The following is a 16,023-nucleotide window of genomic DNA, read 5'->3' on the forward strand; positions in this document are numbered from 1 at the left end:
CCTCTGAGGGGTTGGAATTAGCAGGATGGGAAGTGGGGCTGTGGGAGGCTAAGTGGCTTAAACCTTTTATTTGGTATACCTCTATATAGCTTTAAAGTCTTTGTATTATTTCATAATTTAAATAAATAAATGATATACATATCCCCCCCCAAAGAAGTATAGCAGCTGTTATACATATTTTAGTTTTTACTGAGATGTTTTCCTGTGTGGTGATTTTCTTTAGAAATGGAGCATCTACAGTTGTCACAGCTATATTCGGAGGTATTCTCCAAAATGAGGTTAACTGCCTCATATGTGGGACAGAATCTAGAAAGTTTGATCCATTCCTAGGTAAGACATATTGTATTAAAATTTTAATGTTTCCTTTGAAAACTTAAGACGGTACAAGATAAATGTAAAAATACATCAATTTTTGAAATTCTTTTCTAAGTGTGGTATATCCCTTTAACAGCTGTTTTCCTGTTTCTTTTTAAGACCTTTCATTAGATATTCCAAGTCAGTTCAGAAATAAGCGCTCAAAGAATCAAGAAAATGGACCAGTTTGTTCGTTACGAGGTAAAGATACTTTAATGTTGTAGAATTTTTTTCCTCTAAAATAGCTGAATAGACTCATAAACTCCATCCATCTGTTATGTTGTTAATTGCTTGAATGAGTTTGTGTTATAATTTAACAGAAGTCAAACCTGAATGTCTCCTCCTATCAGAAAGAAAGAAAAAAAATGGGTGCCAGAGATATTAAGGCAAGCATATTTCTCACCTTTTTCTTTAATACTGATTTTAAAATTGAGAGTCTGTCACAAGCTGCTTCTGACTTAATGAAATAGAATGTATTTTGTGGATGTCCCACTAGTATCCATAGAAGGAAAGAACACTTAGCTAAGTTTAATAAGTTATGACGTTACTCTTTTCTATGATTAATAGTTTTAGAAATCTACTGATAAGCCTGAGGCTCTGCTTTTAATTGAAGACTGTGAGATTTGGAACAATTTTTTTCCCCTGATTAGTGTTAACTATTTTCATCAAGGCCAAAAGGTTGATCTTTGACCAATCCTTAAAGTGACTTACTGTTATTGTTGGCCATAAAAAGAAACTAGGATAGAAAAAAGAAAGAGGGCCTAGTCTGTATTCTGTCATTGAGTAACTCTACACTGAAGGCAAATAACATAATCCCTACGCTGAATTGTCTATTGACTAAAAGTAATTTTTTCCTCAACTGCTCTAGAGAATATTGTCATAAGGATTTGAAAAAAAAATCTATATATAGGAGAGAGAACACACACACCCAGTCTTTTCCTACAAAAGATTCTCATTGGTTGAAAACTGCACTGTCCACTATGGTGAAGTCACAGATGGTTGGTAAAATGTAAATTAAAATTAAAAATGCACTTGCTTAGTTGCACTAACCATATTTTAGGTGATCAGTAACTGCGTGTGACCAGTGGTGTTGTATTGGACACCACAGATGGAGAACATTTCCATTATTGTAGAAAGTTCTATCGGGCAGTACTGCTGTAGAATCAGATTATTCTACTGCCACTTGCTCATTCTCAAAAAATGTGCTAGTAAAAATACAACTGTTGGGGGAGGGACAGGCAGAATTCTGTGTCACACGTGCATTTGGCAGCATTGGGCTTGTTATAAGAGGAGCAGCAGAGGTCTTGCTTGTAGCCCTGTTGCTCAGGTAGTTTCTTGAACTCCCTCAGGGTGTAGCTGTCAAATACACTGGACTACTATAAGACAGGAGAATAACTCTGTATATGGAACATTTTGTAGAGGCTTTGAGTTGTTCCCTACCTTTGCAACAGTGTTGATGGTCTCTTTTGAACAGGAGCACAGAAGAAATTTAAGGAAGCTGCATCCACTCATCTTCCCTCTAAAATAGATGGTTTTGAAATACAGGTTTTGAAAATATCACAATATACTTGGTATCAAATCTCAGATTATTTTCTCTTTATATTGATGGCTTGAGAATACAAGCTAATTTAATCATAAAGCAAACATTTGATCATTTGGAAAGGAAAGCAGTGAGGAAACGAATTAACCTCAAACTCTATAATCTAAACTGGATAGAGCTTCATTTTATAATTTCTTCAAACATTGCTTAACATAACTATGTGGATATGTATTTGAACAATATTTCCTAAATAAAACTAAGTCCAGATGATCTTTGGAAGACCCAGAGACATTGGTTGCTTCAGGGTTCTTTCTTCCTTCTGTACTGTGTCCCCCTTCATCCAGCATTGGTCACGTAGTATGGTTCTTATTGTACTCTGTAGCGTTTTACCTATTACCTATGCCAGAATGTTTTAATACTGAGAGACCTTACTTTCTTGAATTGTCCAGGAGGAGATTGTATGACATAGCTTAAGTGGTTGATTGGTACTACAAACGAGTGGCAAATGGCATTTGCCTTGCTTCCCAAGTAGTATTTTTCTTGGCATAGACTCACTGAAATTTGATGGGATTTAACTTCAGGGGGCCCAGACCATCCTGAAGGGTTTCGGGTTTGGCTGAAAACAGATTTCCTGTATTCTCAGCTGGCTTTCCTTTCAGTTTTCAGACTTGATTTTTATTTTGTTAAAGAGCTGACTGTTGGCTTAAAGAACTAGATGGTAGAGTCATTCTTTCTGTTTAACACTGTTATCAGTTAAGGGTACTACTTTTTTTTGGACATCGAGTGTCCAGTTGATACGGATTTCTTTACTAAACAGTTGGAGTCATGATTACATTTTACATGCTTTTATGTGCTTTAACACGAGGATTACTTGTGTGTTTTTTTGAATGTTAATTGACAGGCTTAGTTTTCATCTAGAAAGGAAAAGGTGATGGTGAGAAAGATCCTTGGAATTTGAAATTAACTAAAAACATGCAAATTATGAGAGGCTAAAATAATCCCAGTTCTAAAATCTGACAAAAAAGGAAAGATTATTATAGACCAAATATTAGCTAATAGAATCTAATACTATAATAAAATAACATACAGAGATCAAGTAGGATTTCTTCCAGCCATGCAGAACTGCTATATCCAGAAAGAACAATTTTCTCTGGCCGGCAAAGTTCTTCTAGCTGGACTAAGAACCAAGTTGACATGAGACAGATGAGGAGAGTATCAGATTTAATTTTGTATGTATGGGGAATCCACACAGACATAATATTTTGAAGACCAGCAACATGAGGCTTCTGTGAGCTGAGAGGGTAGGAGTCTGAGGACACAAAGGGGAGAAAGACCATTAGCAGGAATGTGAGAGGAAATGTTTGGAGAATAAAGTTTCTCCTCTTAGGTAGGTTTCTTTGGTAAAGAAGAATCTCTTGTTAATAGTCACTTCTTGGTACAGGCTCTCCCTTGCAATGTAAATTTAGGCAGTTGAGGGGAAGGTAAAGCTTTTCCTGAATTTGCTGGGTTTGTTTGCTTTTAACTTAAAATAATGTTCATTCCAAAGTGGCCCATCTTGGGGTGTCCTGCCCTGGGCCCCTGCAGTTTTCTCTGAAACTTCCCTAAAATTTCACACATTAAAATTGAGCTGGTCGATTGATTGTTCAGTCTTATTGAACCAGTCCTGTGAATAGGTCAGTTCAAACTTGTTTTGGGAGGCAGTGATGCAGGTTAGGCCCAAGGTTCAAGCAATCAGGTATTAAATAAGAGGCATTTCTGTGGAAACAAAAACAGTGGTTAACTGATTGGATCGAATTATAAACCAGTTTCTGAATTTTGAGGGTAGTCAGTCAAGAAGATTTTTCGATGTTAAGTTTGAACCATCTTGAGTGCACTGGCTTTTAGTTTGAATGTCTGATGATCTTTTTGAGTGACCCACAGCAACAGGCATGAAGATTGCCTATATGTGAGCTGTTGGGATGATCTCTCTGAAGTTTACATAAATTTAGTTTGTAGGGCTTCAGGGAAAAGGGCAGTTGTAGTTTTCAGATGAATCCAATGTAGAAGGTTGGAAGAAAAATTAAAAATGTTACTTTGGAGAATTATAGTTAAGCACTGGAGGAAATTAGAAGAAATCAAGATCTAGTCCAGGTTCCAATGAACAATATTGCAATCTAATATTTACTCAGATATGTTATTGAAACCTGTTTTCTCTAAAATCACCCTTTATAGGTAGCCAAATTAATACTAATTTGTTTGCAAAATAAGTCTAGTTTCAAAAAAACTTGGCCTGATCATTTATATGAATGTGGCAAAGAATAGCAGTTGATTAGGTAAATTCTTGAAAAAGTTTCCAGCAGGTTTTAAAGATTGAAGTTTTAACATCCTCTTGAGACCAGAAGCCAAGCCAGATACTTGCCATCAGAACGTCTTCAATTCCTACAGATTTGGGTGAATTCCTCTCTGCTCGAGTTCCTCAAACTATCCCTGGGTTCCTGTATTTGCCAGGGAGTGCCAGCCTTTACTTACCTGGTAAGGCTGCTGGGAACTCTGTAAGCAGGGTACCAAACTGGTACTTCTGGGGGCTTTACTGGCTTCTTAAAGTCAACCTAGTTCCTTAAAGCTGTCTGGTCATTTAAAACTATCTGGTCATATCTCAGTTTATCCATCTCTCTCTCAAATAGGACATTCCAGTCAAAGCCTTGGTTATATAACAAATGTTTCCAATTGTGTCCTGTTACAGGGAGAACAGAATTCTATTGAACTTATGCAAATAAATATAAGAATACTTAGAGTCTCTGAGTTCTGAAGAATTCAGGTAGGGAAAAAGATAAATGTTTCAATTTGTTCACAAAGGTATATTCTATTAAATTGCTTTAAAGGTCATAAAGAGCTAAAAAGGATAAATTTTTCAGTTCCATATTATTGTTTTGCTTGAATCCAGTTCTTCCACTAGTTCAGAAATTCTTACCAGTTTTATGTTAAGAATTAAGGTTACCAGAAACCTGTATTCAAAGTTCTTTTTATGAGTCTCACTGAAGATAAGGCACATTTGCAGTACCATCAGAGCAAAATAGTAACTGTATTAGAGTTCACTGTGATTCAGTTAACAAAGAAATTTGGTTATTTCTATGACTCTCAACATATAACAACATACTAGGACTTCAGGTTTCTAGGAGTTTTATACAATTTTAGAATACTTACCCTATCTACATAAATATAATCTAAGAGGGTTTCGTATCACTTATTTGACAATGAAATATTCTAAGGCCTATCTGGAACACCTCAGACTGTGGTCAAAAGACTTCATTTTAGGATTTGATTTTAGGAAGTATGTCAGTTTGAACATTTGATTAATAGGATCACAGGGCACTATGAAATGTATTTAATTATCTAACCAAAAGGACAATAAAAGATTTCAAAGGAATAAAAGGCAAAAATATAGAACCTTACATAATTGTGAGCAAAATTTAATAGCTTTAATATTAAGACTCAGTTTTCTTAAAAAATCGAAGACTTGATAAATAGATTATTTTGGCAAAACACAGAATCCTTGATTTCTAAGCAGATAACTTTAAAGGAAAAGAAAAACCTTTATTTACAGTTTTTTATTAAAAGCAGATTTGTAATTTGTCCTTTTAACAAAAAAAATTCAACTTCGCAATGTATTTTTGATATTAAAACTTACTAAATTTATCCTAATCTTAGCCAGTACTGATCACACATAAAATCCCTTTCCAAATACTCCTTTTCCATAAACCTTATGGAACGAACTTTTTTACATTCTTTAAAAAGTTTCACTTTAGGACAGAATTACTGTCTTTTCCCTTAACAAAAAGTGTATTTCTGTTTCTCATACCTTTTTCTACCAAAAACACATTTCCTTGCATATGGAATTGTTTTCCTTATTATTTCTGGTATTCTTAATTTATTAGAATTCTTAACTCTTAGAAACCTTAATTTCTAGTGAAAACTAAGTAGTAAGCAATTTTGAACTGCTATACCAGTATTTAGAATAGCAAATTTGTGAAAACATTTCATAATTTTAAGAATGTGCTTTTTCATAGTACAGTTTTTCAATAAAGCACAAACCAGGTTTACTAAAGGTCCATATTTATTTAGTTTCTCTGTAATAAGACACAAGTAAATTAACCTATTGACACCTATTTTCTGAACCTATATTCAATACCTAATGACTTATTATTTTACTTTATCTGGAAATGACTTAGATATCTCAATAAATTTAACTCACTTAGTAAAAAATTTTAAACTGTCAGGTTACCAAGGACTTTGGAAGCTATTTAAAAGTTTACCTACAAACCTTTTTTGCAGGGGTGGGAGGAGAATCTTAAACAGGCTGTAATACAGCCCAGCACAGAGTGCAACCTGAGATCATGACCTGAGTAGAAATCTAGAGTTGGATGCTTAACCAACTGAGCCCCCAGGCACCCCGCCTACAAACCTTTTTGTCTTATTTACATCTATTTAATTAGCTTGTTCTTAGGTTTAGATTACCCACAGAAATTTCATTAAGCATTAGACAAAAATCAATCATTGTTTTAAGTTTTTTTTTCTGATAAATTTGCAGAGGTGAACTTACTTGGCTTTCCATAAACACGGGTAGAATGATAGTCATATATTTAATGCTGGTAACTCTCAAGAGATTTTTTTCTTAATTAAACCAACAACCTAAAATTAGCTTTAATATTGAATATTTTCCCAGATCATGTGATTTTGGAAAACATTTAGGTTAGTTTCTATCTTTCTGAGTTTTGGAATTCCCAATACTTACAAGTGCTTGACTTGAAACCAACTAAAAAGAACTCTTTCACAAATTAATTTTGGTGATACCATCTGGAGGTAAAGAAAATGTCACATTTATAACATGTGGACATACACAGACAAGATGCAAACAAAATATTGTAGCTTTTTTTTGGAGGACGTTAAAGTCCCAATTTCTAAATACCTCTTATTTTTTGATGAAAAACTTCTCTAAAGTTTGTATTTCAAAGAATGGCTCTTGGGGAGACTCACATCACAAAGGAACAGAGAAAGAATCCCAGGTTTTCTCCAATGTGGAAATCTGGAGCAAATTTGCCTATTACCAGAGGTGTGGAGTCTGGACACAAGAGGCATTTTAGAAAGGCCTCTTTCCCCCATTTTTTCTTCAGTCTCAGGCAATTGTGGGCTGTGTTTATATTTTAAAAACATGGTAAAATTTATCATTTCAAGAAATTGAAGAAGAAAGCCAAAAAATTTCTTCAGTTTCAGGGCAACTGCTCTTTAAAATTTACTTTTTTTTTTTTTTTTTTTTTTTTTTTTTTGAGTGCAGGACAATTTTGTTCCAATATCCTCATCTTTTATAACAGCTACAAACATTTTAAGGGGAATAGGCAAGAGTTAGGGATTGGTAAAGAGGGGTGGGCTTTGGACTTGTTTCTAGAGTTGCATGTCTGGTTTTGTACAGATTGGTAAAGCAGTTGTTTCTAATTCCCCAAGAACTGGATAAAGCTTAGAATATTAAGGGATTGACTTGCCTTTTAAAACTAAACTCTTGTTTTTTTTGTTTTAGGGAGATTTTTTTAACTAAAATAGTAAGCAAAATAAAGCATTTTAACAAAGCCGCCTTTTTTTTAAAGTTTTTTTTTTTTTTTTTTTTAATTATTTGACAGAGAGATCACAAGTAGGCAGAGAGGCAGGCAGAGAGCCCAATGTGGGGGCTCTATCCCAGGACCCTGAGATCATGACCCGAGCCGAAGGCAGAGGCTTAATCCACTGAGCCACCCAGGTGCCCCAACAAAGCCTTCTTGTAGCATACGGAATTCAGCCTTGGCTTCTGTTAGCCCCTGCAGGTTGACCTTTCACATATCATTTGTGGGAGGGCCTAGGAGACATTTTGGTCCCAATTTCTCTATGAAGGGAAGGTAGTGAATAATCATCAGTCTTTCTCATTTCCCTCTAATTTTGGTACCATCTTTTCAAAATAGGAGTAAAAGGGCTTTATAATTTAAAAGATCTTCTTTTTCAGTGGAGGAGGGGGTGGCTAGGATATGTCTGCAATGTACATTGCATAGGAATGCCTGAAGCTGGCTGAGCCTGCTTACAGAGCCCTAGAAGGTAGGAGCAAAGTGAGCCTTATTGCCAGTCTCAGGTGCTTTTGTTAAATTCATTTCCTGGCTTTCAGCTTTTATGTGAGCAGCCTATATACTTTGAACATAGAGATTAAGTCCCTATAAATCTCATAGGGAAGGGGGAGTTAAGTGGATGATTTTTAAGTTTTTTTTTTTTTTTTTTTTTTTTAAGATTTTACTTATTTGGGGACCTGGGTGGCTCAGTGGGTTACGCCTCTGCCTTTGGCTCAGGTCATGATCTCAGGGTCCTGTGATTGAGCCCTGCATTGGGCTCTCCGCTCAGCAAGGAGCCTGCTTCCCCCACCCCTGCCTACTTGTGATCTCTCTCTCTGTCAAATAAATAAGTAAAAATCTTTTAAAAAAATTTTTTTTAAATTTAAAAAATCCTTTTAAATTTAAAAATTTAAATCTTTTTTTTTTTTTTTAAGATTTTTACTTATTTATTTGAGAAAGAGGGAAAGTGTGAGCATGCATGACCTGGGGGAAGGGCAGAAGGAGAAGCAGACTCCCTGCTGAGCAGGGAGTCAGACATGGGGCTCAATCCCAGGACCCTGGGATCATGACCTGAGGTGAAGGCAGACCAGATTTTAAGGGGATTTTACTTTGGAGATGGACATTTATTTTTTAGTCTTCTGTCCATCTTGTCAAGGGAGTCCCTAAGGCATGCTGTTATACTAATAAGAGAGTTGAGAGTTCTCTATACAGCATATTTTTCTTTTCAATATAAGCAATTTAAAGACCATTGATGAATAATCTGTTAACAACTCCAACCAATAAGCCTTTTAATGGCTAAACCAAAGATGCAGGAGGCATCTAAAGAGGGCATAGATGATGGCCCACATGATCTAAAAGTTAGTTTCAGAAAGCAAAGGGCTTCATTGTGTAAGCAGTAAGGATGGTGAAAATGGGGTCTCTGGTCTCCCATGAAAACACAAGGGATGTGCTACAGGACTGGGGACTCTGTGTTGTTTAGCAGTGTACCCTGTTGCAAGGAAGTTTGTTTGAGGTTAGTAGGTGAACTAGTGTCAATCTAATCTGTTCTGTGACCAACTTAGCTTTCATGAGAGTCTTCTTGGGCTGGTGAGGACTCTAGTAGCTTTTCTACCAAGTTATGGGCTTTAGCTTCTAAGATGTCCCTTAGCAACAGTCTTAAAACACAGGCTAAAAAAAAAACAACCAAACTCAAAAACTACCTCTGGGAAGAAACGAATCTGTAACCAAAAGAGTGCTCTACCAAATTTAATCAGAGACAATTTAAATAATTTAATAACTAACCCTAAGGACCTAGGTTCCACAAATATTTTCTCCTGCTAATTTTAAATGTAGCAAGAAGGAAAAAGGACTGTCACCACTCCTGCTCTGTCAGACTCTACAGATAGAGATTCTGGGAGATTGACAGGGAAGAAATCTTACCTTCTGTTGGCTGTATGTCAGATGTCCCAAGGACCTCAGGTGCAGTTATGTCTAGCATGTTAAAGTATCCTGCTGACTATGTCAACTGTTGAAGAGGAAGAATTTTGTCTGCCCTTCATGGTCCTTCTTGCTGGACAAAGAACCACATTGATTCAAGATAGAAAATCAGATTTAGTTTTGTATGTACAGGGAATCCACACGGACATGACATTCCAAAGACAGGCAATATGAGGCTTCTATGAGCCAAGGAGAGGGGTAGGGGTCTGAGGACACAAAGGGGAGAAAGACAGCAGAAAGGTGAGAGGAGGTGTTTGGAAAACAAACATTGTCCTGTTATTTAGGCAGAGAAGTTTCTTAGGTAAAGAGGAATCTCTTCCTGGTATAAGCAGGCAGTCGAGGAGGAGGAGGACATAAGAGCTTTTCCTGAACCTGCTGGGTTTTGTTTGCTTTAACTCAAAATAATATTCATGTCAAAGTGGCCCATCTTGGGACCGCCTGTCATGGGGCCCTGCAGATGTAGTACTAGAAAATATAATTTAATGGAGGAAGATAAAAGTCGTTTTAATAAAATTTCAAATCCATTACTGATTAAAAGAAGAAGGAAAAAAACCCCTTTTATTAACTTATTAAGCTAGGAATAGTAAGTTAACTTGTTAGACAAACCATAAGTGACTCTTAATCTCACAAAACAAACTGAGGGTTGCTGGGGGGAGGGGGATTGGGAGAAGGGGGGTGGGGTTATGGGCATTGGGGAGGGTTTGTGCTATGGTGAGTGCTGTGAAGTGTGTAAACCTGGCGATTCACAGACCTGTACCCCTGGGGATAAAAATATATGTTTATGAAAAAAAAATATTTAAAAAAAGTTAACTTGTTGAAGATTATCTATCAGAAGCTATCAGTGATCATCATAGTTAACAGTGAAGCACTAATGATTTTCCATTACAGTGTGGAAGCAGTCAGGAGTCCTGTTGCTGAGATACAAGGCATTCATTAGATAAGGAGAGCAGCACTGGGCAGGAGACCTGCTTTTCTAAAAGCTCTTGATTTAAAACAAATACAGGTATTATTTTGATAAGTTCTAAACTTGGAGCTAAAAAGTTTAGTAAGGCAGCCAAATAGGCAAAAAAAAACAAAAAAAATGCTTTACTACACATAGTAAAAGATTCTATTCACAGTAGCAGTAAAATCTTACAAATACTTATGAATAAAATAATTGAGAAGTTTATAAGACCTAGATGAAGAAAATTATAAAACTTTATGCTAGAACAGATAAAAGTCTAGATAGAGCCATGTCATATACTTGGATAGGGAGACCAATGCAGTAGAGATGTCAGTTTTCCCCCAGATTACCCCCTAAATTTATTCTAATTTGCTCAAAAGTTCCTCTGTAAGAATTTTTTTAAAAGACTATTTGAGAGATTATTAAATCAATCAATTAAATTAATTATTAAAAATTAAAATAACTATTTACTAATTATATATTATAAATATAATATATTATATATTAATTATAATTATAATTAAATTAAATTAATTAAATAATATCAAATAAAATATTATTTGGGGGGGAGAGCACCCACGCACGTGCACATGAACAGGAGAGGGGTGGATGGAGAGGAAGAAGCTGACTTCCCACTGAGAGCACAGTGTCCATTGGTTGGGGGGCCTCGATCCCAGACTCTAGGATCATGACCTGAGCTGAAGGCAGAATCCACTGAGCCACCCAGGAGCCCCAGCAGAAAAATTCTTAAGAGAAGCTTAAAAAGTTTTTCAAATAAAAATGAGGAAGCAGGATAGAGATAAGGTAAGAAATGTCCCATATGTACTAATTTAGCATGTACTGATACAGAAAGGTGTCTATGGGAATTTATTACATTCCAAAGAAAAAATTTCAAATCAGTGGATAAAAAAAGCTATTAGTCAATTAATACTGAAAATGAAAATTTGGGAAAACAGTAATTTCATCCCTAACTCCCATCTTTTCTGAAATTTGGTTTCAAGATTCAATAGGAAAAATAAAACCATATAGGCCAACGTTTTTTTGATCTTATATGGGAGATCTTTCACCAAGACCAGAACTTGGAAAGGAAAAAATTCATAAATTTAACTGCATAATTAAGGTTACAGTAGATAAGGAGAGGACATATGAAAAAGAATACTTGGTAAAGTACATGAATAGGAAGAAAAATGCAAACAGTTTAACCTCTGAAAAAATATTACCTCACTTATATTCAAGAAAGTATAGGTAAAGCAGAATTGGTCAAAATGACAAAGATAGGTAATATCCATGGTTCGTGTAGGTTTTTGAGAGTAGGCACTCTCACATATTGGTGTTAGTATAAATTGGTAGTTTGGGAGGACAGTGATCATTTTTAATGCGCATTTCCTTAGACATAGTAATTTTACTTGTGAATGTGGACAGTAACACCTTTAAAAGATGTTCATTAAAGCATTCTTTGTTATTGCAGAGATCAGAAATAATTTACATGCCTGCTAGGAGGGCACTGGTTTAATAAATAATACTGTTTAGTAATTAAGAAAGATAAAGTTGATCAATAGCCAAGCCACAGAAAGATAGCTTACAAAATACTGTGGAGCAAAACACTATCCATGGAACTATGTCTATAGAATGATTCCATTTGTATAAAATAAACAGTCATATGTGCATTAAAGTCTTGAGCAGCATACTCTATCTGTTCTCAGTGATTTCTAGGGGTAGGGATTCAAGAAGAAAGTCAACTGTGACTTCCTTTTTCCTGCTCTTTTATGTTGTTTGAATTTTTTAACGTATTGTATCACCTTTATAATTACATATTTGCTTTGGGGGAGTAAAACAAAATGTGGATTAACTTATACATGCTTCCCAATTACTGCTTTGCCAAATTAAATTTATATAGTGCATAAAGGGGATCTAATAACATAAACAAACCAGTTTTATTCCCTGCTCTCCTTAGGGATGTATTTAACAGTTTATATAATGTGGAAGACTGACACTTGTGAAATATATGCCCCGAAACCCTTGAGAATCTTAGGAGTTTCAAAAACCATCATGGCATATTTTTTTTTTTTCCCTCATGAAAGGCAATAAAATACAAATGAAAAAGTTTAAGCAGCTTCCTCAGATGGGAGGTGTAAAGGTAAGTGGAGAACAACAAAGCTTTGCGAGATGGGAATGCTGGGTAGCTAGTAGACTGTTTCACTAGCCGTGTGATTCACTTCTGCATAGGAGCTTTGGAAAATGCAGTTTAATGCTGCTGCAAAAGATTAAACTGTAATACGTTTCAGGGTCATTCATGGCAGGTGTCAAATCTGTCAAGGAAAGGCTGAATCTAGGCAGTCTTCCTCTTTAAGAAGTAACTGTGTAGGGGCACCTGGGTGGCTCAGTAGGTTAAAGCCTCTGCCTTTGGCTCAGGTCATGATCCCAGGGTTCTGGGATCGAGCCCCTCAGCGGGGATCCTGCTTTCCCCTCTCTCTGACTGCCTCTCTGCCTACTTGTGATCTCTCTCTGTCAAATAAATAAATAAAATATTTTAAAAAAAAAAAGGTAACTGTGTACATGTATGTTTCAATAATAAAAATTGAGGGGCACCTGGGTGGCTCAGTGGGTTAAAGCCTTTGCCTTCAGCTCAGGTCATGATCCCAGGGTCCTGGGATCGAGCCCCGCATCAGACTCTCTGCTCAGCGGGGAGACTGCTTCCTCCTCTCTCTCTGCCTGCCTCTCTGCCTACTTCTGATTTCTGTCTGTCAAATAAATAAATAAATTAAAAAAAAAAAAAATTGAAGGACATAAAGTCTATATTCATTGTAACATTTAGGGAAAATTCAAATAGTACCAAGAGGAAAATAAACATGCCTTAGAAGTCTACCATCCTGCAATACCATAGTTAAGGGCTTTTTTTTTTTTTAAGTAGGCTCCTCCCCCAGAGTGGAGCCCCAACTCAGGGTTTGAACCCAGGACCCTGAGATAAAGACCTGAGCTGAGATCAAGAGTCGGCTGCTTAACTGACTGAGCAATCCAGGTGTCCCAAGGATATTTTTATTTGAAAACTGATTTAAAAGCTTTTTTTTTTTTTTTAAAGGCAGCCGTTGGAAATTTAGAATTATTCTGGGTTGTGGGACTGTTTTAACCCATAGAAGTCTCATTACAAATAGGCATTAGTTTTACGGAGAGCTAAAAAGTAGCTTTTAAAATCCATATGGAGGGGCACCTGGGTGGCTCAGTGGATTAAGCCGCTGCCTTCGGCTCAGGTCATGATCTCAGGGTCCTGGGATCGAGTCCCGCATCGGGCTCTCTGCTCAGCAGGGTGCCTGCTTCCCTCTCTCTCTGCCTGCCTCTCCGCCTACTTGTGATCTCTCTCTGTCAAATAAATAAATAAAATAAAAAATCCATATGGAGTTGACTATGTGGGTAGTTCTCTACTAATCCAACTAGGGTTGATAATGTTGCTTCTTTATTAAAACTCTTAGGGGCTGCCCATGGACACAGTCTTTTGAGTTTCTGATGCAGCTGTGACAATGAGGCTGCCTCACTGAGGGTGCAGCAGCAGGTGTGGGCCCCTGAAAGCCCATTGCAACGAGAGAGAGAGAGAGATGTAAGAATACAAGATTGCTCTTAGAGGCAGTTGGGGGCCATCATTTTGAAAACTGAATGTTTGAAAAACTAGGTTCAGCTTGTATGGCTTGGTTATGAATTGTCTAATGAGCCTTTCATATCTTCTGTCGTACGTTGGGTTATCACATGACCTTACAGGAAAAGGAGAGAATTGCATTATCTTATGCATAAATCAGTTTGGGATCACTTGGTGGTCACCCTTAGCCTCTCAAAGAATCATGGAGCAAAAGCTGCCATTCTGTGCCCCCAAAGCTGTGGGAGAGGCTGATTGCAAGCAGCTAGGCTGAATGTGGGTCCTGCCCTACAGTGAGTCCATGTTGCCTAAGACAAGCATCTCAGTGGTATGGAGACCAAACTCTAAGCAGTGCATCTAGAGTAAGCAAAAGTGGGTCACTGCAGCTACATTGGCTGAACATAGTTGCAGCTTACCCACAATAGTAGGTCACATGTAGCCCACATAGAGGGCTTCCCTGGAGTGCCCAGTTCTGGTGACCTGGGAGAGATGCTGTGCTGCAGAGCACCACAGACCTCTTCTACCCAAGGCCACCACTTTCAAGACCAGGAGATGTAGCTGACCTACCTAGTAGATAGAGTTACAAAACATAAATAGGGGTATGTCCTAAATGAATGAACAAGACAAAATCACAGTAGAAGAGCTAAATAAAATGGTAATAAGCAGTATACCTAATAACGAATTGAAAGTAATGGTCATAAGGATACTCACTGGACTTGAGAAAAGAGTGGATGGACTCAGTGACAGGTTAAAGAAAATAGAAAAACCGGAGAGAGCTGAAGAATTCAATAACTGACATAAAAATACACTAGAGGGCGCCTGTGTGGCTCAGACAGTTAGCTGCCTTTGGCTCAGGTCATGATCTCAAGGTCCTGGGATGGAGACGGCATGGGGCTCCCTGCTCAGCGAGGATTCGGCTTCTCCCTTCACTCTACCCCTCTCCCCCACCCCCCACTCATGCTTGCTCGCTCTCTCTCAAAAATAAAATCTAAAAAAAAAAAAAAAAAAAGCACTAGAGGGAATCAACGGCAGATTAGAGGAGCCAGAAGAACACATGAGTGATCTGGAAGAGAGGGTAGTAGAAAGCAACCAGTCTAAATAGGAAAGAAAAAGGGACCTCAGTGACATCAAGCATACTAACATCACATTATAGAGATCTCAGGGGGAGAAGAGAGAGAATGAAGCAGAAAACTTACTTGAAGAAATAGCTAAAAACTTCCTGATCTGGGAAGAGAAACAGATATCCAGGTCCAGGAAGCAGAAAGCTCCTAAAGATAAACCCAAGTTGGTCCACACCAAGACACATAATAATTAGCAAACAATAGGGAATTTTAAAAGTAGAAATGGCAAAGAATATACAGTTAAATGAGGGAAACCCCATAAGGCTATCAGCTGATCTTTCAGCAGAAACTGTAGGGCAGAAGAAAATGGCAAGATACATTCAAAGTGCTTAAAGGAAGAGCGCCTGGGTGGCTCAGTCATTACGCAGCTGCCTTTGCTTGGGTTGTGGTCCTGGGGTCCTGGGATTGAGCCCTGCATGGGGCTCCCTGCTCAGTGGGGAGCCTGCTTCTCCCTCTCCCATTCCACTCCCTCTGTTGTGTTCTCTCTCTCACTGTCTCTGTCAAATAAATAAATAAAATCTTAAAGGGGAAAAAAACCCCTACAAACTAAGAATACTCTCTAGCAAGGTAATCATTCTGAATAGAAAGAGTTTCCCAGACCAAAGTTAAAGGAGTTCATCACCATAAAACCAGCCTTATAGGATATGTTAAAGGGAATTAAGTGGAAAAAGAAGGCCATAACTAGAAGAAAATTATGAATGAAAAAAATTTTACAGTACAAATATAGAATAAAGGTAGTAGATTAATCACTAATGGAGGTTAAAATGCAAAAGTAGCAAAATAGCTCTTATCCCCAAAAATCAGCCAAGGGATTAAAAAAAGATGCAAAATATATATACATAAAATATGGGGGGGGTAAA

The 16,023-nt window shown here is 37.2% G+C and overlaps 1 protein-coding gene across 4 annotated transcripts in view; it reads left to right on the forward strand.

Moving 5' to 3' along the window:
* Positions 1–16,023, forward strand: part of LOC111153153 (ubiquitin specific peptidase 3) — a 106,388-nt gene that overhangs the window by 73,461 nt on the left and 16,904 nt on the right. For 3 of the 4 annotated variants that reach the window (XM_022511961.1, XM_022511960.1, XM_022511962.1), the window contains 2 exons: positions 224–330; positions 475–555. In XM_022511961.1, coding sequence (XP_022367669.1) covers positions 224–330; positions 475–555 — 188 coding nt within the window. Of the gene's footprint in view, positions 1–223; positions 331–474; positions 556–12,498; positions 12,777–16,023 lie in introns of those variants that run through there. The other variant, XM_022511963.1, reaches the window with a different exon arrangement.

This window comes from Enhydra lutris, unplaced genomic scaffold (genome assembly GCF_002288905.1).
Source record: "Enhydra lutris kenyoni isolate GAN:26980312 unplaced genomic scaffold, ASM228890v2 scaffoldscaffold31, whole genome shotgun sequence".
NCBI classification, from domain to species: Eukaryota; Metazoa; Chordata; class Mammalia; order Carnivora; family Mustelidae; genus Enhydra; species Enhydra lutris.